The 22,035-nt window shown below is 53.9% G+C and overlaps 1 protein-coding gene and 1 non-coding gene across 5 annotated transcripts in view; both read left to right on the plus strand.

Annotated features, from left to right (window-relative positions):
* Nucleotides 1-22,035, plus strand: part of IL34 (interleukin 34) — a 52,634-nt gene that overhangs the window by 11,863 nt on the left and 18,736 nt on the right. For 2 of the 4 annotated variants that reach the window (XM_037877792.2, XM_043526379.1), the window contains exons 2-7: nucleotides 2,429-2,882; nucleotides 3,587-3,690; nucleotides 4,535-4,612; nucleotides 5,547-5,720; nucleotides 19,505-19,643; nucleotides 20,312-21,768. In XM_037877792.2, coding sequence (XP_037733720.1) covers nucleotides 2,855-2,882; nucleotides 3,587-3,690; nucleotides 4,535-4,612; nucleotides 5,547-5,720; nucleotides 19,505-19,643; nucleotides 20,312-20,319 — 531 coding nt within the window. In that variant the 5' untranslated portion in view covers nucleotides 2,429-2,854 and the 3' untranslated portion in view covers nucleotides 20,320-21,768. Of the gene's footprint in view, nucleotides 1-2,428; nucleotides 2,883-3,586; nucleotides 3,691-4,534; nucleotides 4,613-5,546; nucleotides 5,721-6,821; nucleotides 7,011-19,504; nucleotides 19,644-20,311; nucleotides 21,769-22,035 lie in introns of those variants that run through there. The other 2 variants (XM_037877790.2, XM_043526378.1) reach the window with 2 other exon arrangements.
* TRNAG-GCC lies at nucleotides 12,387-12,457 on the plus strand. Its single transcript has one exon. It is a non-coding gene; the product is annotated as a tRNA-Gly (tRNA).

Genomic DNA, 22,035 nt, shown 5'->3' on the forward strand with positions numbered 1-22,035 from the left:
ACGGCTGCCATATGAGGAGAGATTAATAAGACTGGGACTGTTCAGCTTGGAAAAGAGATGACTAAGGGGGGATATGATAGAGGTCTATAACATCATGACTGGTGTGGAGAAAGTGAATAGGGAAGTGTTATTTACATCTTCTCATAACACAAGAACCAGGGGTCACCCAATGAAATTAATAGGCAGCAGGTTTAAAAGCAACAAAAGGAAGTATTTCTTCACACAATGCACAGTCAACCTGTGGAACCCCTTGCCAGAGGATGTTGTGAAGGCCAAGACTATAACAGGGTTCAAAAAACAACTAGATAAGTTCATGGAGGACAGGTCCATCAATGTCCCTAGCCTCTGTTTGCCAGAAGCTGGGAATGGACCACAGGGGATGGATCACTTAATGATGACCTGTTCTGTTCATTCCCTCTGGAGCATCTGGCATTGGCCACTGTTGGTAGACAGGATACTGGGCTGGATGGACCTTTGGTCTGACCCAGTACAGCCGTTCGTATGTTCTTACATGCTGCAGTACCTCACTAACCACGTGCCGTTGCTTTTCTCTCTTCTGGCAGCTAGTCTGAGCTCCCTGCAGTGATGAACTCTCTGTACTGTGCTGCCTTATCTCTCATCTGGCACAAAGGGCACAGACTCCTCTTTGCCCAGGACTGAGCCACCTAATAACTAGCTACTATCTCAGCTTTCACGTTACATGGAACAAGTTTCAACATCTCAGCTCAGGGACTCCGATCGGTCCCTTGGGATCAATCCTTGCTGCTGTTGGGCCGGATGTGAAACTTGTTGTTTGCCCACAAGAAAATGCCCCGTTACGTGGTTGAAGCCATTGAGCCCGACGCACGTTTCTGTAGCCCATGGGCCCTGTCTGAGTAGTTTAAATTGACCAAGTTGTCCCCGTGACAATCTAGACACATGCAAATGTCTCTGGTTCAGAGTGGTGGTGGATGTGACTTTGCCAGCTCTCGGTCCGACAGGCTGTGAGAACTCGGTGTCATGACTACAGCTTTTTCTAGTAACCAATGGACCGAAGCAGCAAGGCCATTAAAGAACATGGTTGTTTTCAAACAGGTTGTTACCAGTAGGGGGGGATCCCCAGTGGCCAGTCAGGCTCCCGAGCTATCTATCTGTCCAGTTGTCCTGTGGCCTAGGGGAAAAAAGCAAGTCACAGTGTGTCTGGTGTTGAGAGGTGCACCCTGCTTGTTCTGTCTCCTCCCAGACAAGGTCCTTGGGGTAGTAGCAGATTCCACTTCGCATATTGCCTGTTTCTGGGATTTCCTCTTTGGACTCTCTCTCACCAGTCAAAAGGCCCCATCCTAAGTTCCCTGGAACTCACTCCCTTAGTTCTGGGCCAAGGCCAGATCACACAGCATCAGCGACTCTAGGTCATCTGATTCAGTTGTGTATTTGTACGTTTTTGCTCTTACACTGCCTTGCCGCTGCCTAGAAGGCGTGCCCAGCTGCACACGGCCATGTAACGCATTCAAACGAGGCTTGTGCCCGGACCCACCGAGGGCAGGGCTCTCCTGGCTCTAACCAGCAGCACAGAACTCTGCTGCACGATCGGTGATTGTTCTGCCCGAGGTGCAGGACTGATCCAAATGGCACCTGTGCAGATGTTGCACTGGAAATCCGTGGGGCAGAGGTCCCCAAACTGTGGGGCATGGTCCCCGAGAAGGGCACAGAGCCACATCCTTGGGTGTGGTCGGGGAGGGAGTGCCATCCAGCCCCTCCCTGCCTCCAGCTCTGCTCCGGTCCTTCCCCCAGCCATGTCCCTGGCACCCAACCCTGCGCCTGTCCCTGTCCCTGTCCCCAGCCTACGTGCGGCTACGCTCCTGGCGGACCTCTGCCCCCAGCGCTGGCTGCGGCTCCATTCCTGGCCCCAGACCCATCCTCACCTGCAGCCCCAGCCTTGCCCCCCCTTACCCTTGTTGATGCCCCCCGCCCCCCACAGCTGCAGTCTGGCAGGGCGCGGACAGAGATAAGGAGGGGCACGACTTTCAAGCGTTTGGGGATCTCTGCCGTAGGGCATCAGAGGGGGGTAGTTCGCCCTTGGCACAGACATTAGGAGAGCTGGCAAAGCACCGGGTACAAGTTCTGGGGCGATGAGGCATGCGCAGAGCATAACAGGAGGAGCTGGCTTCCAGCCGTCCGAGACAGCATGTTTGTGTCTTAGCACGCTGAGGCCTGTCTAAGCCACCACCTGAGGGACCAGCAAAAATGGTTTGATCAGTAGAAGTAGATCAAACAAATTGATCCCAGCGATGTACAAAGCCCCTGAAATGCAGCCAGCTGTGGGTGGAGGGTGAGCCCACAGCAGAGCTCGCTGGGGCTCTGTTTATTAGCGAACGGCTGAGGCGCTGTACGCCAGCTCGGTGCGCTGGCCTCTCGGCCATTTGGTTTTACCTCCCGTCTCCTGTTACAGAGCCCAGCTTCAGACGCAGACGGGGCAGACGGAGGATAACACTAGCATTGCCCCCCCCCCACAGCCTCGGGGATCCGCAGCCTCCAGCCCTTCACCCTAGACCCCACGTGCAGTGGGGCTGGGTCGTTCATTCCTCCTGGCACCTTGCGATGGGACCACGTTGGCAGCAGCTTTTCGCCCAATTGCAGCAAACACGCACGGCACCCTAGAGAGGAGGGGAGAGCCCCTCACCCAGGGAAGGAATCGGCCTCCCTGGGTTGCAGGGAGCCTGCAGGTCCTTCCGCGGCAGCAGTGTACTGGGGCACCCCCTGGTCTCTCTCCATGAATCGCTGCTCCCCGCACGCGGGAGGCTGTTCCCGCTGACACAGCCATTGTCATGTAGGCCGGATTGTCCATCTGCTCGCTGCCCAGACACACGCCATCAGCATGCAGCGGGGCTACGCACCCTTCCTCTGTGAGTACGACGGGGCGCTCGCTCTCCTGTCACATGCGGGGCAGGGGAAGGGGTCGGACACGCCTATGGCCCTGTTCTGGTTCGGAGAGCACCGGACCAATACCCTCACAACAGCAGGGGGCCAAGACCCTTTCCCCAGGCAGCCCCTGGCTGTGCCAGCCCATTCCTGTGCCTCCCATGGGCTGGCACGCTCTGACCTGCTGTGGACCCTGGGCTGCCCCAGAGAGGGCTCTATCTGGGAAGCCAGGGCGGGGATGGCCAGAGGGCCCACGCAGGGATGCAAGGGAGGCAGCAGAGCTGTTGCCAAGTCCAGCTCACAAGCTCCTTATTGGGGCGGATCTGGATAACAGCTGCCCAGGGTCGAAGTCCCAGCGCTGGTCCATGCACTCAGTGGGTGGGACCCAACGCTCTGTTCAGGAACCCAGCCAGGCCCTTAGCATTGGACTGGGGGGAATGTTCTCCACTCTCCCCTTCGTTCAAATGACCCTGAGCCTTGGTGGCCAGGTCTCTTGCCCTCCCCTCCCCATACTGCTGCTTCAAAACACTGACAGATTTCCCCCTTCTCCTTCCCCTCCTCTCCCGAGCCCTGCTCTGCAGCATAAGCCTGTTCCTCCTGGTTCCCAGCGTGTGATGGGAGCCAGTTGGGGCATGGCCTTACACTTCTCGTTCACCTCGGGTTGGGGGGACGGGATGGTGATTTGCAGATTTCGTGGCTGTCCTGGGGCTGGAGGCTGCAATGCAGAAGGAATGCAGGATTATCGAGGCTCTCCAGAACAAGCTGACGTATCAGCAACGGCTCCAGTACATGGTAATTCTTTCCCTCTAGGCTCAGGCTACGTTACCGGTTGATTTGTGTCTCCCTTTCCAAAGGCCCAGACATGCATCTCTGGCAGTAGGGCAGCCTCTGCCTTTCTGCCGATAGCGCACTGAGTGCTGGGGGCTGTGGAATCGGAACCATCTCTTGTTTCAACCCCTTTTGGCTTCTCCGGGGCCAAGATTTTCCAAACTAGCAGCCCGACGCTAACCAGCTAACTGCCCATTTTGGACGCCAGCAAGGAGCCCTGGTTTTCTAAAGTGCTGAGCCCCCAGCAGTTCCTGTTGACATTTGCCCTGCCTAGCAAGGTCCCTCCTCGGGCTGCTGGTAGGTTAATTTCCAAGCCCTGATTTAGGTGCATGACCAGGTACCCAAGTGCAAACTATTTGGCTCATTTTCAAACATCGCAGAGGGGGCTGCAGCCCCCGGAGAGGGCAAACTGGTGCATACGTGCAACTCTGCCTTCTAACAGGCAGAGTCTTCTGCCCAGCTGTGTGTCACAGGCCCTAGACTACAGGTGACTCCTGACGATTCTCCTTTAGCTCAAGTGGTTGGGACTTGTGCTCTTGGAGCAGGAAGGTCCCCGTGGTGTACAGTGACAGTGTCACGGCATTAGGCGGCTGCACACCTGTTCCAGGGGTTACAACCCAAATTAGTTTTCAGCATTTGTTTACCCACAAGGAAACATGCCCAAGGTGCCTGGCAGGGTACACGCTTCCCCATCAACTCAGGGGGAGGGGACAGGAGCGGTTGCTGATGGGGGCACAGCCCAGGAGGATCCGGGGAAGAGAGAAGCTTTTAGTTCGCCACTAGGATTTTATTTTTCTTGCCTTTGCAGAAACACTATTTCCCCATCAACTATACCGTGAATGTCCAGTTCGAAGAGGTTCTCAAGGCGGCCAACATTACCAGGCTGGTAAGGTGTCTGGTGCTCACTTTCCATCCTCACGCTGTTTACCATCCCGGTGTCCCAGCTCACCTGGGAACAGCTCTGCTGTAAGCTCCATGGTCTTTCTACAGGCGCCCTGAACAGCTGCTCCCTTAGCTCAGCTGGCCGAGACCCCAGTTCTCGGCCTCAAGGGCCATGCGTTCTAGACCAACCATACTGGCCCATGGCTTGTTCAAAATCCCTCACTGCCTCTGGGCTGGAGGTGGTACCGCAAGTGTCAGGAAAATCTTTGACATCCCAGCAAGTGCCAGGAGTGGATGGCATCTGACACCTGCCCTGGGCATTGGGGCTTTTCATCCAGGACACTTCAGCAATCATTCCTTACTGTGCACTGAAGCCGTGGCTATACCTGGTTCTCATACCTGGTTCCCCAAGCAGGAATCGAACAGTCCTATAGCAGCGTGAACTTCTAGGGGGGTGCTTGTTTCTCCCCAGTTTCCAGCTAGGGAGCAGCTGTGAAGGTTAAATGCTGGATTGATAGGTTCCTACTAAATACCAGAGTGGGAGGGATGCTTTGAGGAGGAATCAAACTTTACAGAGGCCGGGGGTGTTGGGATCTGAATTTTGCTCACACCCGGGGGGTCAGGATCTGGGGGCAGCTGCCAAGTCTGGGTCTAGCTTTCCCCAGAGCTTAGGGATGATCTGATCCCAGGAATGAGCTGGCAAGCAGGGCCACTGAATCCAAGTAGTGCAGAGATCAAGGCACGCGCCAGCCACAGGTGCTTGCTGAGCAGAAGCTCTTGGAGGCTGCAGTGGAAAAGGCAAAGGGGCCGTGGGCAGGGGCTGGGTGTGGGCTGTGAGGTGCTCTCCAGAGGACCTGCTGGGGCCCAGGGCAGCAGCCCCTGAGGAGGCTCCCCCAGAGGGCGGCCGTGCGTGACCCTTGTCCCCTCGTGCTCCCCAGCGGGATCAGAACGTCAGCGAGCTGTCCCTGCGCTATCTCTGGCTGAGTGTGAACTCCCAGGTGCTGCTGAAGATCTGGGCTGTGCTGCTGGAGAGGCACCCGTCCTGGGAGTACACCCAAGATCTCTGCCGCCTCTTTGAGCAGCTGGCTGAGGAGTACGAGAGCTACAACCAGGTGGGGAACCTCCTGGGACCCCCGCCCCCCGCCCCCTTTTGGGTTCGATTCCTGTGTCTTGCACAGTGCTCAGCAAGTGACCGTCCGGGGGCCAAACGGGAGGGCGAAGTGAAGGGGGGAGCCAGGGCAGACCCCGGTGGCCAGCGCCAGTGTGGACGAGCTGCCCTGGGGTGACTCTTGCTGTAACAGGGCAGCATGGAAAGGGGCTGGCCTGCCCCAGCCCACGTGTGGCTGTGTCCTCCTCCTGGCTTGGCTGGCGGGTTGGGGCTGCCGTGGGCAATGGGGGAGCTGAGATGCTGTTTAGGGGCCCGGCATACCCTGTGCACTTGGCACACACAGAGGCCGTTCGCCCACGCTCCTGTGGCCCCCGTGCCAACCGCAGGGCGGGGCTCTGTACCTGCACACGTGAGAGATGCAGAGACCCATGGGTTGCTGCGTGTGCATGTCCTGCATGCTGGGCTGCAGCTGCCCATGGCGCTGCGCACCCTGCTGCATTGCCCCACGCCCCGCGTCTGGCCCACTGTGTCCCCGTGTCCTGCACAGCACACCAGCTACATGTGCTGAGTGTGCACCTGGCTCCCTGCACCCCGCGCATGATACGCTCTGCACGGCACACTGTGGATATGGCAGCTGGCCCACATGAGCACCTCCCTTCCCCACCGTGAGTTTCTCCGCTCTTCAGGGCAGGGGTTTTCTATTGCTCGTTTGTACAGCGCCTAGCGTGACAGGGCCCCGATCTCACCATTAATAACAACACACACACACAGCAGGAACATCTCAGGGGGCTGGTGGCCTCCCCAGAAAACGGGGGCAGGGCAGCTGGCGGGGAGGGAGCAGTGCTGTTGCGGAGGGGGAAGCCTTGAAATCAGTGATAAAGCAAGAGCCGCATGGGAGAGAGCCAGGCCTGAGGAGGGGCACCAGAGGGAGAAGGGACCCTGTATCCACATGCTGCTCATTGCTGGGGTTTACCCGTCCCTTGTGCCCTAACTAGGGTGACCAGATGTCCCGTTTTTATAGGGATAGTCCCTTTTTTGGGGGACTTTTTTTATATTGACACCTATTACCCCCCCCCAACCCACCCCCTCTCCCATTTCTTCACAGTTGCTCTCTGGTCGCCCTAGCCCTAAGCCCAGCGGTAGAGTTACGGCCCAGGGCTGGCCTTACCATGAGCAAACTGAGGCGGCCACAGGGAGAGAGAAGAGGAGCCTCTTATGTCCCTCTCTAGCCCCCCCAGGAGCCTGGACTGATTAACCCCAGATTCTCAGGGAGCTTCCTGTGTCCTGCTGCTTCCCTGAACCCACTTGAGGAGAACAGGCCGTCAACTGAAGCAGCAGGAGCCAGTTAGGCCCTAAGATGCTGATATCTTCCCTCACTCAGGCCCTGCTACCAGCCTGCTTATTTCTCCCCTTCAACTGAGTGTTGAGAGCCACTCTAGCTGGCACAGAACAGCAGCCATGAGTGAAAGAAGAAAACGCCCCTCTGGGGCAGCATTCAGAAAAAGAAAGAAAGCAAAGGAAGCTTTTCTACCTAAGCAGGAAGGAGCTCTCCTGAGATACGTAGACACAAATGTTCACGGTGAGCCTTCTGGCCCCAGTGAGGATGTGAGTGGTGAGGAGATGCCTGATCTTCCAGTCAGTCAGAGTGCAGGTGACCTGGCAGCTGCAGCAGCATCCATATCTCCATCTCAGGTGGATGTAACCATGCACATTCCTGAAGAAAAGTGTAGATCAGAGAAGAGTGTGGTGGAGGCGCAAGAAACAGCTGCTGCTGAGTTTAGTTCCTTAAGTCTAGAGGATCCAGGACTGTGGACCCACTTGAGCAGTAGCTTGTACTGCATGGGCCACAGCAAGTGAAAAACTTCGTTCCCCAAAGACAATGAAAATAGAAGTTTCCATCCAACACATTACTGGCGTGAAATCCCCAATGGTGACAAAGTGGAGAGGCCATGGCTTATGTACTCAGAAACCCAGAATGCTGCATACTGGTTTTGTTGCAAACTCTGCCAGTCTAATGTTCCAGTCACATTGGGTTCCACAGGAACAAAGGACTGGAAAAATCTGGCTAGAAATCTCGCGTGCCATAAGAAGGCAGCAAATCACCAGAGAGCATTCCACAGGTGGAAAGAGCTGGAGATGAGACTAAGGTTAAAGGCCACCACAGATGATCAGCATCAAGAGAAGATTGCGTCAGTCTCTTTACTGGCAAAATGTTCTGAAAAGGCTCATTGCCATTGTGACAGCGCTTGCGACCCAAAACCTAGCCCTGCGTGGCACTGCAGATCAGCTGTATGTGCCAAACAATGGAAACTTCCTTAAAATTGTGGAGCTGGTGGCTGAGTTTGATGCTGTACTCCAGGAGCATCTAAGAAGAGTCACCACCCAAGTCATGGTACACACACAACTACCTTGGAAAAACAATTCAAAATGAGACCATACAGTTACTGGCAACAAAAGTCAAACAGAAGATTGTGGCAGATCTGAAGTCAGCATGATATTACTCTGTTATTCTGGACTGCACACCTGACATCAGCCATACGGAACAAATGACTTTAATGGTGCGTTTTGTAACAACAACAGAACCTAGTGAAAATGTCCCTGCAATGGTGACTGTCAGAGAGCATTTTCTAGAATTTATCGACATTGATGATACTACAGGAGCGGGTATGAAAAATGTGCTTCTTAAAAAGCTGGAAGATACGGGAATTGCGATAGCTGACATGGGAGGTCAAGGCTACGATAATGGTGCCAACATGAGAGGAAAGAACAGAGGAGTGTAGACACGGATCCGAGAGTTAAACCCTCGAGCTTTTTTTGTCCCATGCAGTTCTCATTCATTGAACTTGGTGGCCAGTGATGCAGCATCAGCTTCCAGTGAGGCTGCTGAATTTTTTAATGTAATTCAAAGCATCTATGTATTTTTCTCTGCATCAACTCATCGATGGCAAATTTTGAAGCAACATCTGGGAACATCCTCTCTGACACTGAAACCACTGAGTGCCACATGATGGGAAAGTCAAGTGGAGGCGATAAAGCCTATCAAACACCAAATTGGGAATCTTGCCATAATTGCCATTATGGAGGAGAATGCTATGACAGGAACTGTTCGTGGGAGAACAGTGGCAGAGGGAAATGGAATCACCAGAAACATACATAATTTCACATTTTTGTGTGGCTTAGTGTTGTGGCATGACATACTGTTTGAAATAAATGTTGTAAGCAAGAGACTCCAAGGTGTTGACCTTGATATATCTGGAGCAATGGAACAACTGGACAAAGCAAAGTCATACCTACAGTCTTACCGGTCAGATGGGGGATTTCAAAACGTTCTGAAGAGTGCACAGAAGTTGGCAGAGGAACTTCACACTGAAGCTATTTTCCCACCCATTCAAGAATACAAGAGTCACCGAAGAAGAAGACTTTTTGATTACGAGGCACGGGATAATCCCATAAGAGACCCCAAACAACTATTCAAAGTTGAATTCTTTAACCAGGTACTAGATTGTGCAATACAGTCAGCTGAAGAACGTTTCATGCAGCTCAAGGAACACAGCAGTATATTTGGGATGTTGTGTGATATTCCAAAACCCCTCACTGTACCTGAAGAAGACCTACAGCAGCAATGCAGGGCACTAGAGACACATGATGACATGCGTGATATTGATGCGAGTGATTTAGGTGATGAACTGAAAGCCCTTTCAAGATACATTTCAGCAGGATCAACTCCAAAGGCTGTTCTGGAATATATGTGTGTCACGGAGTGTGGGGGAGTCCAGGCCCTGCACCCCTCTTCCTGGGATTCACTGAGACTCTCAGCCAGCCAGTAAAACAGAAGGTTTATTGGACAACAGGAACACAGTCCAAAACAGAGCGTGTGGGTACAACCAGGACCCCTCAGTCAAGTCCTTCTGGGGGAGCAGGGAGTTTAGACCCCAGCCCTGGGGTTCCCTGCGTTCGTCCACCCAGCATCAGACTGAAACTAAAACTCCCCCAGCAGGTTCCCTTCTGCAGCCTCTGTTCACATTCCTGGGCAAAGGTGTTACCTCCCCCTCCCCCTCCTGGCTCAGGTGACAGGCTATCAGGTCTCCCATCCCCAGGGCACATTCCCAGGTCAACACTCCCCCCTCCCTGCTGCGTCACATCGTCACAATGTGCACAAATAAGATGACCACCCTCTTTCCAAATGCTTTTGTTGCTCTGCACGTACTTCTAACACTTCCTGTAATGGTTGACCGTGGAGAACGCAGCTTCTCCAAGTTGAAGTTAAGAAAAACACATCTACGCTGCACAATGACACAGGAGAGGCCAGGGCCGGCTGTAAGTTTTTTGCCGCCCCGAGCTCAGGTGGGGCTGGGGCTCGCAGGCGGCGCTGGAAGTGGAGGGAGTGACATCACCTTCTCCCAGCGCCTGCAGGGGCTTTCCCCCCACCCGCCTGGCTGCTCAGAGAAGCCCCGAGATCAGGGGCGGCACAAGGCAATGCAGCCCCGGCTCACCTGCAGGACTCTCTCTCTCCTCCCCAGGTAGTGGCTGGGCCCTGGCAGCTCAGCATCCCGGGGCTGGGGCTTCCCCTTCCCACTGCGGCCGGGGGTGCGGCGCCCTCGCCCCGTCTAAGCGGTGCAGCTCCGAGAGCGCAACTCTCCTCCCCCTCCCCCAAAAGGATGGCTGGAATGCCGCCCCTGGGAATGTGCCGCCCCGAGCACGTGCCTGCTTTGCTGGTGCCTAGAGCCGGTCCTGGGAGAGGCTGGTTGGCCTTGCAACCATCTCAGTAGACCATGAGCTGGCCCAGACTGTGAACCTTCAGCAGGAAGCCGTTCAAATCTTTGCAACCAGGAAGGCAGGGAAAGCACCACTTTGATTATCCGAACAGATACAAATGCCAGTGTTTACTGTGCAGACAGGAAACGTGACATCTGCTGTTCAGGCGTTTGAAAGTGAAGTGTTTTGAACAAGGCATTTTAAGTTGTGAGTTCTCCTTTACTGGGGGAGGTAGCAGAGCCGTACCATGAGAGGAGTAGAACGGGAAGAAGGCAGAATGGCGACTTTTCAAAGTTTTGGCCCAAGCGAGGAGGCATGGGGGGCGTCATTTGAACTCCCTGCCTCAGGTGCCAAAATGTTGTGGGCCGGCCCTGCAGCCTGCCCCTGGGCGGGGGTGGGAGGGGGTGCAGTGACCTGGAGCGCCCTCTCGCGGCCGTACAGTCTGGAAGGAGCCCGATCCGGGCCCTGGGCTGCAGGGCAGATGCTGCGGAAGTGCAGCCTTGTCCAGCAGAAGCTGAGAAGGGCCAACGCCCTCCACAGGGGCCTGGCCTGATAGTGGGGTTGCTGCCTGTGGAAGGCGATTTCCCCACTGCAGGAGGCACCCCCGAGTTCCCTGCCAGGGAGAGGTTTCAGAGTATCAGCCATGTTAGTCTGTATTCGCAAAAAGAAAAGGAGGACTTGTGGCACCTTAGAGACTAACCAATTTATTTGAGCATAAGCTTTCGTGAGCTACAGCTCACTTCATCGGATGCATACTGTGGAAAGAACAGAAGATCTTTTTATACACACAAAGCATGAAGAAATACCTCCTCCCACCCCACTCTCCTGCTGGCAATAGCTTATCTAAAGTGACCACTCTCCTTACAATGTGTATGATAATCAAGGTGGGCCATTTCCAGCACAAATCCAGGGTTTAGCAAGAACTTCTGGGGGGGGCGGTTAGGAAAAAACAAGGGGAAATAGGTTACCTTGCATAATGACTTAGCCACTCCCAGTCTCTATTCAAGCCTAAGTTAATTGTATCCAATTTGCAAATGAATTCCAATTCAACAGTTTCTTGCTGGAGTCTGGCTTTGAAGTTTTTTTGTTGAAGAATTGCAACTTTCATGTCTGTAATCGCGTGACCAGAGAGATTGAAGTGTTCTCCGACTGGTTTATGAATGTTATAATTCTTGACATCTGATTTGTGTCCATTTATTCTTTTACGTAGAGACTGTCCAGTTTGACCAATGTACATGGCAGAGGGGCATTGCTGGCACATGATGGCATATATTTGTGCTGGAAATGGCCCACCTTGATTATCATACACATTGTAAGGAGAGTGATCACTTTAGATAAGCTATTGCCAGCAGGAGAGTGGGGAGGGGGGAGGTATTTTTTCATGCTTTGTGTGTATAAAAGATCTTCTACACTTTCCACAGTATGCATCCGATGAAGTGAGCTGTAGCTCACGAAAGCTTATGCTCAAATAAATTGGTTAGTCTCTAAGGTGCCACAAGTACTCCTTTTCTTTCTGCCAGTGAGAGGTGCTCAGGGGAGCAGTGAGCTGGATCCCAGTACAGCCAGGTGCATTCCCCTCGGCTCCTTGTGGGGTGGCTCAGGGCGAAGCCAGCAGTCATCCCAAGGGGGAAGGTGGGTGAGTGCATTGCCCAAGAGGCAGATTGCAGCCTCTCCCGTGCTGTCCTGGGCCGTGAGCTGCTGTTGCTCTCTCTGGACCAGTTGTTGGTGTCCTGAAGGTGGTTCACTCTGGCTCAGTGCTGTCTCGCCGCACAGCTGGCCCTTGTTTGCCAATGTGGCAATGCACGGACTGCACAGGGAGAGGAAACTGTGGGAAGAGACAGGGGCTGCTGGTGGGATTTCCAGCACAACTTTCTTCAGGGTTCAGCCAGCTGCAAAGAGGCTTCAGACAGCCTGTGCATTGGTGGTTCAGTGGTAGAATTCTCGCCTGCCACGCGGGAGGCCCGGGTTCGATTCCCGGCCAATGCAGCTGTGTCTTTTTCTTTCTTTTCTCTTCCGAAGCCCTGTTGAATTGCAGCCAGGGGAAGGGAGCTGCAATCTTTCTCACCCCCTGTTGTTCCCTTGTAGAAATCTTACAGGAGTTTTAAGGGCTGTTGACCTCACATGTGGTTATCCTGTAACTCGGATCTGTTCCATCATGGGCTGGGAGCCTAGGCTTGCTCAGAGCTTTGGGCTATTTTAGCCCCGAAGGGAACCCAGGTTCTGTGATCACTGGCATGGCGGGCTGAGTAGGTACCCCATCATATTAATACAGCAGCATGCTGCTCTGGCTCTGTGGCCTTCAGCTAAATGAAAACTCTGAGCATTTGTCATTAAAAATCCCAGGGAATTATTCCTGACCAAATCCCCTTGCAAAAATGCCCCCCAGTTGCTGTCCCTGGTCTAGATCCAAACATGGTGCTGTTGCTATTATTTATATGGAAAGAGTGGCCCAGATCAGGACTGGGCACTGGATTAAACTGAAAATAAAAAACAGTCCCTGCCGCAAAGAGCTTCCAAGCTGTACAGAAATCCGATTTCTCCGCGTTGGCTGGGGAGTGAGCCCTGTCTCCGGTGTGGGAGATGCTGGTTCTCCCACAGGCAAGAGAAGAATATACTCCTCAGTCGTGTCAGTGAGCGCCAGGTGAGGTCCAAGATGGTGGCTCAGCAGTAGAATTCTTGATCTGATACTTGGCAGGCCTGGGTTTAATTCACAGCTGATAAAAGAGGCTTTTTATTAACGTCCTGTCTCTCTGTACAACCTCGCTGCAGGACCACAATGGAGCTGACTGACAAAGACTCAAGCATTGTCTTTGCATTTGAGAAACGCCCTTTGTTCAGGGACCCGCCTTGGTTGTCACTGACCGGAGTCCAGAAGAGCTGACTTGCAAAGAGAAACGGTGCCTCACCCATTTGTCCTGTTAGCACCTTGGGGTCGCCACCTGGCAGCTGTAGCCCCGTGAGCTGTGATCCTCTCAGGTGGACAGTATGGGGAGGACTGGAGCTGGTCTGTACCGAGGACCGGCCAGGGCGAGGCAGGACCATCTGGCAGCCTCCCTTTGAGTTAGCCTTGAGCCAGTGCCACCGCCTAATGCTCAGGGGCAGGTGTTGGGAGAGGGGCAATGGGGGTGCTGACCAATTGTGCTCATTAAAGATCCCACAGCCTGTTTCGCTAGCATAGCTGTGGAGACCTCAGTGTCGTGGCTAAATTCCAGTGTGGGCGAGTGCCTCTTGCAGCCCAGGAATTCCTCCTGCAGAGTCCGTGGGTTTAGGTGTTTTCTGTTTTCCTTGTGGCATTGCTGGTGCTGCTGTTAGCTAGCAGCTGCAGTCCACTCCAGAGGTGGCTGCGTATTAGTGCTGGGTGAGGTGGTTTGTAACTTTGAGATCCTCCTGCATGGCAGTTAAGCAGTTGGGGGCATCAGTCGTGGCATAGCGACAGGCCCTCCTACACTTCTCAGCGGTGTGAACTGTGCCTAGTCATCACAATGCAGCGTTAACTCTGAAGCCCAGTGATGACAATGAAGAGACAGTGCTAATCTCACTGCTGATCATTTTAGTAGAAACCCTCAGCTGTTGGGAGCTGTGCACCCTGATTTAGACAAGTCTGTTATTGTCCTTAACTCCTTTGGGTGTGTGTCTATACAGATGAGAAGTGTGGAGGATGCCTCTCTAATCAGGATATCATCATTCAGGAATGCTGTACCCAATTCACTTCTACTGTGGTAGAAAAATTCTCTCCTAGTACTTAGACAAACTTTGCAGCTTAGCTTATCTTTTTTTTTTTTTTTAAATGGCTTTTATGGGAGAGGTTGAGGTTTTAATCGACATTCCCATCCTGCAGGGCTCTGTGTGCGACCCAGGGCTAATTTCTGCATTGGTCAGGAATGGGGCTGGCCTTAGGGAAAATGGCACCCTGGGCGAACTCGCATTTTGATGCCCCTGACCCCCTTGTGTCCCCTTTGCTCCAATGCCCCCCTTCACTCTCAACCTCTGCCCCCCTCCTGCACCCCAACACCTGCCCCCTCCCGTGTCCCTAACCCCTGCACTGTGCCCCCTGCACCCCAACCCCTGCCCCCCAACACCTGCCCCCCTTGTGCCCCTAACCCCTGCTCTGTGCCCCCTTCACCGCAACCCCTGCACCTCCCTCCTGCACCCACATGGGGAAACTGACCTGGATGCACAAAGCAGCTGGCACTGCTCTCGCTCCCCCACTGGACTGCTGCTCCTCCGCCCCCGGCAGCCTTAGGGGGCTGAGCCTGTGAGGGGGGAGCAAGGAGATCTCAGGGCTCCCTGCATCCAGGTCACTTTCCCTGCTGGCCGGCTGCGTAAGGGGAGGGCAGGAGAGCAGCAGCTCCTGATGTCTCAGCCCAGCCCAGGTGGGGAAGTGACCTGGATGCAGGGAGCCCTGGTGTGTGTGTGTGTGTGTGTTGGGGGGGAGTGTGTGTGCGCCCGAGTGAGTGAGTGCGCTGTCTCTTTAAGAAAGCACTCAGGGTCAGGAGCCTGAACTTGGCTTGTTCAGACACAAGCAGCCGCCAGCAGCTCCAGCCCCAGAGAGGCAGCAGCGCACACAGATTCCCCCGTCCCGTCACCCCAGCTTAGGGGAAATCGGTACACCGGGGGGGGGACACCCCGCCATCAGCCCCCACCGAGCAGACAGGAGGACGCTTCCAGTCCGGAGTGGCCAGGGGCAACTCCAGGGACGAATGGAGGGCAAATCAAACGCGTGTCTCGGGTATGGGAGGTACAAATTTAGCCACTGGACCACCAACGCACCCTCTGGGTTGTGTCTGTGCTGACTTCCCCACCTGGCCTGGTTCTGTCACCCAGTGATGGGTGGAGGGCACCTCACCGAGATGGGAGAGGGGACCTGCAAACCCTACAGCTAGTGCCTGAAGCCCAGTGCCATTGATGGCCAGAAAAGCCGGCCTGGGCCATCCCCTTAGAGGTGATCTGTAAGTGCAGACAGGGTGTCTCATGCTCTCCCTCGCCGCTCTCTCCAGGAATGCCAGGGGTGGGTCGGTCACTATGGTTTGTTCATTTCTTGTGTTCGTACCATGGGAGTGCTAGGAATGTCAGCTGGGGTGTCCTGTGAAGGCCTCCAATAAGAACGGGCAGCTCTTCCAGCCCTACTCTGAAGGGGTTGGGCACTGAATGATTCACGGGGCTGGCTGTTCGCCCCACTGCTTGAGTGAGCTAGTGTAAACTCCTCAGGCATTCTAACACCGTACCCCTAGAGTCACAGACCGTCCCCTTGGGTACACCGATCTGTCTTGCCACCCAGGTAAATTTATCTTTGTGATAGATGGTCCCTTACACCAAAGATCACAGCAATATTCAGGTTACTTTGCCAGGTCAGTTGCTCTTTAGATCTCACACCAAAGACAATGCTTGTAGCCAATCCTATAATAAACTATCTAGAGATTTATTATACAGGAAAAAAGAAATAAATTATTTACAGGTGAAAGCAGGTAAACCTATATGCACACAAATGTGTTCCAAACTTAAGTTTCAAAAAGTAATAAAAGGTCTATATGATAAGCAAGCTGTATCTGTCCTTCAGGGCTAACCCAAGCCAAGCACTGGGGATCTTTTGCTTCTGCTTAGTAATCCTTGTCCCCAGTTCCTCCTTGTTTGCCTCGCCCTCTTTTACTCCCCTTGAAATTGCAAACTCAAAGGTTAGGAGGAATTCACTTGCAAGTCTCCTCTTCATTGCGTTGAGAGGGGAGAGCAATCAACAAAGTCTTTTTGTCCTCTTTGATGTTCCACTATAGTTTGGGATGGACCTTCCATGTGGTGCAGGACATACGCGGTCTCCAACAGGACATGTTTTCACGCTAGTTAATGTCTCTCTCCTGTCTGGTGATTTACGCAGTCACAGAGGCTCACAATGCAACTGCTCAGATATTACCTTATAATATGGGCTACAGATGCTATACGGGAGATTAATGCAGACATCAATTCACAAGCATTCAATAAAGTCTAAACACTAAGCACATTTGAATACCTCTTTTAACAATACTAACACGCAGGTGACCCAGACTGACCCCAGTTAAGTATCTGTCAGCGTTCATGTGAGTTGTGGGGGCCTTGGCATGACCTTGGGGGTCACACGCAGCTGGTCAAAATCATTTAAAATATGCAATTTCAGTGACATTTTTCATCGACGTTTCAAACATGGACATAAAAGGGTGACCTTCCTGGTGAAAGTTATAGTGAATATTTTGCCCTGTTGTCTGACCAGCTAAAGAGATGATAAAATTCTGACACATGTTCATTGAAATTTTGACCCAATTAAAAAACAAACAAACAATTCATGTAATTGTCATGAAAATTTCTGCCCAAACTGTGCTCCGGTTTTCAGTGAGCGCCACTGAATTTTTAATGTAAAGAAGAAAGGAAAAAAACCACTTTTTAAAAGGAAAATGTTCATTGCCAGCTCTCCTTTATCCATCAGCCAGAACCAAAGAAGGGCAGAAAGCCCGTCTTGTTTGGGGGTTTTGGCAGGTCATCTTTGACATTTATAGATGGCGGTGACTCATGTGAGCAAAACATCAAACCGCAAGTGAAAGAAACTCTTCACGGCTGCAGCGTTGGTTCTTCTGTGGTGATACTGTCCCCTGCGACATCGGAGGCTCAGTTTGATTCTCAGCTGCTGAAAATGACATTTTTTTAGTGTCCTGTCTCTGTACAATCCTGCTGCAGGCCCCTGGTGGACCTGACTGACGAAGATACAAGCATTGTCTTTGCATTCGGGTAATGCCTGTTGTTCAGGGGCCTGCCTTTGCTGTCACTGACCCTCCACCATAACTGACTTTCAAAGAGAAACGGTGCTTCACCCACAAGTCCTACTAGCACCAGTGATTGGTGTCACCGCTCCTGACAGATCCCCTTTTGGGACCAGCCAGCTGGCAGCCTCCCCTTTCAGTCAGTCTTGAAACAGTGCCATAGCCTATGCTCAGGGGCCGGGTGCTGGCCATTGGGAGAGGGGAAGTGGAGGTGCTGATTAAAGATCCCACAGCCCATTTCAGAAGCAAGGAACCTGGCTAAATTGCAGTGTGGGTGAGTGCCTTCAGCTGCCCCGGGCTTTCCTCTTGCGTTTCCTGTGTGGCAGGGGAGAATTCTCCCCCACACCCTCTTGCTGGGCACCATTTAGCTGCTGTTTTCCTACTACACAGTCCTGGTCTGTTTCAGACTCTACCATCCAGTGGTGGATTCATGGTTCCCTCTCTTCAGGATTGTCTAGGTTAGGAACAGAGACCGAAGTTAGGCCAGGGGAAACTAGGATGTGAGCTCACCCAAATGCCTAAACTAGAAAACTCCAACAGGCCCAGGGGCTCCACAGTCACGGAGGTTAGCGTCACTTTTAAGATGACTTCTAAGGCAAGACCTATCAGCTGACATGTTCCCTTTATTATGTGTCTATAGAGAAATTGCACCCCTTCAGGAGGGTACTTGGGTTCCTGAGGGGGTTTTCTTGTCTTAGTATCATGAATCTCATATCTGGTGATATGAAATTGATATGAAAATCTGGTGTTTTCTGGTTCTGTAGGAGGCCTTGGATGAGAACTGGCGTGGCAGCTCTTAGCCCTAAACTGAAGGGGTATTATTGTCCTTACATCTGTGTGTGGGAAGCAGATGGGAAGTGAGGGAACACTCAGAATTGTAATTCAGGAATCATGTATCCAGTCGCTTCTAAAGTGGTAGAAAAATGCTCTACACCTGAGCAAAGCTAGCAAACATGTAGATGTGAACAAAAAGAAGCTGAAAACAAGGAGCTGAAACAAGCTAAGAATCACTTTCCCCTCCCTCCAACTTCAAATGTGGTGGAAAAATTTGGTCAGCCTGATCTGAAGTTCTGCTATTCTGGCCAGTCTGTCTGTGTGGGTGTTTGTTTTAGCAGCTGAGGATTGTGATGAAAGCTCCAGGCCTGTTGTTTGGGTGGTTTCTAAATGTCTCTGCGGATGTCCGACTGAGCGTGAGGTGACTTTGGAAGGACAAGGAACCTGGGTGGAGAGCTGAAGCAATGCTGCTGGTTTGTGTAGTCAAGACCCCAAAGTCTGTCTGAAAGCGTCGGTTCACGGCTGGAGCATTGGTGGTTCTCTGTTGCTCTTTCAGGCTGGGACTAGATTAGGGCCTGGTCTACACAGCGTTTGTCTCAGTATAACTGTGCCGGTTGTGTGTGTGGCCAGGGGGGCGATGTCTGACTGGTGTCGGTATACCAGTGTAACCCATGGGGTAGGTACCTTGTCCCAGTCTGGCCCCTCTCCAAACAGGAATAATCTATCTGGTGTAGACACCGTTGTACCTACAGCCGCACCGGGGGTTGTACTGTGTTGCTTGTGACAGTACAACTTGTGTGTAGACAGCTGCTTGGCTCGGACGGTCTGACCTTTGCAGTCACGCGCGTAGCTGGGCGGCGCCCCTGTAGGCAACGTACAGAAACGAAATGGGGTCTCCACACGGCGTGACCTCGCCCACACAGGGCTTGTGAGGTCACGCCATTTGGAGGACGCCATTCGACAGAGCAGAACGGCACGGGGCCTGATGCCGTCATGGCGTGGAGGGGAGTGGACGGAGTCGTCCCGGGGGTGGGATCTAGCCCGCCAGCGCTGTTCTCAGCGGCGTTAGCTCGGTCGAGCCAGCCTACGGGCCTGCACATGAAGTCGCCCTGCAGGAGCAATCACCCTGCCTCATTCCGGGAAAAACTTTCACATGTAGCCGCGTCCTGAGTGGTTTGGAGACCCCACTTAGCACCAGTGCGGACTCGGGTTAACACCGTACACTCGAGTCTAGGCTTCAGCTCGGTTTAGCGCGTGGTAAAGTGCCATCGCCCTGCCTTGCCTAGAGCTGGGGGAGGTGCTAACAAGATGGAGCTGGGTGACTCCATCCAACATCCCACCTTTAAATCCCGCTCTAGGTCTGGGAGCTGTGCAGTTCAGGCCCGCAAGGGAGGGGGTTTGCGCGCCAGGCAGCGGGCGGGGGAAGGTGTCTTGGGACCAAGCCAGTCACTCCCCTGCACGTGTGTTGTTTCTGCAGGGGAACGTGGACGCAAATGTTCAGGACGTGGTAGAGCAGGTTCTCGCTGGCGACGCGGGGAGCAGCCAGAAGGCCGTGCCCCCCAAAGCCCTGCTGGATAACTGCGTCAAGGTCATGTGGCTGCTGTACAGCGAATCATGTGAGTAGAGATCCTTTCCAGGGAAGCATGGAGGGCGGAATAAGCTTAGCCAGAGCCAAGGCAGCTCCCAGCTCACGAAGGGGGCTGTCTGGGGGAGGTGAGCAGTCCATGCTCCGGTAGGGAAATCCCAGCCTGCAGATCACTCTGGCGTTGCTCCTAGGCGATGGGCAAGGTCAGTGGAAACGCCCTAAAAGTGGGGGGCCACAGGTGCCTGAACCGTGGCCCCACCCCCAATGCCGTGCTGCCCCCAAAGCACCGCCCTGCACCACCCTTTCTCCCGGAGGCCCCGCCCTTGCACCACCCCTTCTCCTGGAATCCACACCCCCTTCTCGCTCATTTCCACCCCTCCCCTCATTGCTCGCCCTTACAGCCAGTAAAAGACGGGGGGCCATGGCCCCTGGCGCCCCTGTTCTGGCACCCCTGGCCATGGGCAGTGCAGATCAGCAGAGAGGCTGTGAAAGCACCGTGAGAGCAGATCTGCAGGGTACAGAGGGCCCTTTGCATGCTGTGACAGCTGCCCATCCAGCATGTTCCCTGTCCCGTGAGCTGGGCACACAGACGTGTGGAAAAGGGTCTAGCCCAGGCATTCTGGGTGGCTGCATGGAGGGCCACTCAGCCGACCTGTTGGCTGCGTTAGTGACGGACGCCTCGGCTCTCTCCTGCCTCAGGTAAATAGGATTCTGCCTATGATCAGGAAGGGACCGTGGCCATTTCCTCCTTCTCTCCGTGCCCTCAGCGCTGCCTCGGCATGTGGTCTCTGTTGTCACGCTGCCTGTCTGCTTGTGCCCCACAATCCCGGCTTCTGTGTTGCGTTGTGCCTGCCATCTCCCCAGGGCCCAGAGGAAGCCAGCACCCTACGAAGCATCTTCCAAGGTGCCCGGCAGCGGGAGCTTTGCCTTGCTCTCCCAGGGAAGAATGAGAGCAAAGGCAGAGGAAGGGGAGTGCAGAGGAGTGGATTTTCTCTACCGGAGCCGGGGGACAAGCTCAGGAAATCTTTCTGGCACGGGGAATCCGGGGAAGGTGGTGACTTCTCCTGCCATGAACAGGCTGCATTTGTGTCGCCCTGAGGGTGCGGCTGTGTGTTGCTCCCCGAGCTCCCCACCAGAAGAGAGACCCGAGGGCCAGCTCTGCAGCAGCAACGGAGACTTGCGGCACATTCACGCCTGCCTCAGCAAGAGATTTTCTCACAAGGGTTGTCAGAGAGAGAGAGCGTGATGTAACCTGGCCTGGGGCGCGTTGGCCTCAACGCATGCCTGAGTCAGGACGCACAGCTGGTACGCCGCAGCCCCTGCAGAGACGAGCCGCTGGAGGGTGCTCCCTGGAGACTGCTGTGACTGGGCTGGCAGCTTTGCGGCAGGGATGTTCCAACCCCTGAACGTTTAACACAAAGCTGCTGTAGCTGGAACATCCCTGCTCGGCCTGGCCTCACCTGGGGACCAAAGAGGAAAGGAGCATCGGGCCACGGAGCGAGTGGGACAAGGGGCTTTGGACCCCGCGTACGAGGGAGCCACCTACAGGGACACTTTCCATCCCACCCCAGCGCTGGTGCATGCGAATGCAGGGCCAGGCCTGCGGAGCCAGAGGAGCTGAGAGTGCCAACAGCAATCTGCCCTCAGACTCTTCCTAGAGCTGGTTGTGTTGCGGTTCCTCTCCTGAGCGAGCCGATGGATGACGGAGCCGTGCACCTGCAATATGTGTCTATGAGCCATTGCCCATTGATCTAACCCTGGTTCTAAAATGCCTGCCACCATTGTCACCCAGCACCTTAGAGCTCATGACCAGGCCCTTGGGCTGCCTTGTCTGTTCTTTTGCTGGCTCCAGCCTAGGGCTAGGGCACCCGGAGACATGTATCTCCCTTTGACCCGCGTCTCCCTGCCCTTTTAGAAGACGTTCTCTGCTCCTGTTTTCAGTGCTGCCAACTCGTGTGGTTTGGTCACATATCTTACGACATGTTTTCTTTAAAGCCCCGAGCCCTGGAATCACCATATAAATGCACCTTGTCAGCTTGCATTAACCAAAAAAGCTGGTCTCTAGCTCTCCTGGTCGCAGCTGAGCTTGTAAATGTGTCCCCTACAGGCTCCAATGCCAATAAATGCAATAAACAGCAAGCGAACCCAACTCTAAATGTGTCAAATTTAAAGTCTCATGATTCATGGGATCAGGGAACCCCTTGGATGTCATGTGTCCTCCCTCCCGCCTGCTGGGAGACTCGTTGGCCACGTCTCTCATGCTGCCCAGGCCATGTGCTGGGGCTGAATGGTTTCTGGGCAGGCTAAGCAGCAAGGGCTGCCCTGATCCTCCCCCATCACACAGAGCTGTTTGGTGTCTAGAAGCTGAAGTGCTTTTCAAAGGGAAATCTGTAGATGTGGGAGGACTGGGCTGTCTGCTCCAG

The sequence above is a fragment of the Chelonia mydas genome, chromosome 12 (genome assembly GCF_015237465.2).
Source record: "Chelonia mydas isolate rCheMyd1 chromosome 12, rCheMyd1.pri.v2, whole genome shotgun sequence".
Classification (NCBI taxonomy): Eukaryota; Metazoa; Chordata; order Testudines; family Cheloniidae; genus Chelonia; species Chelonia mydas.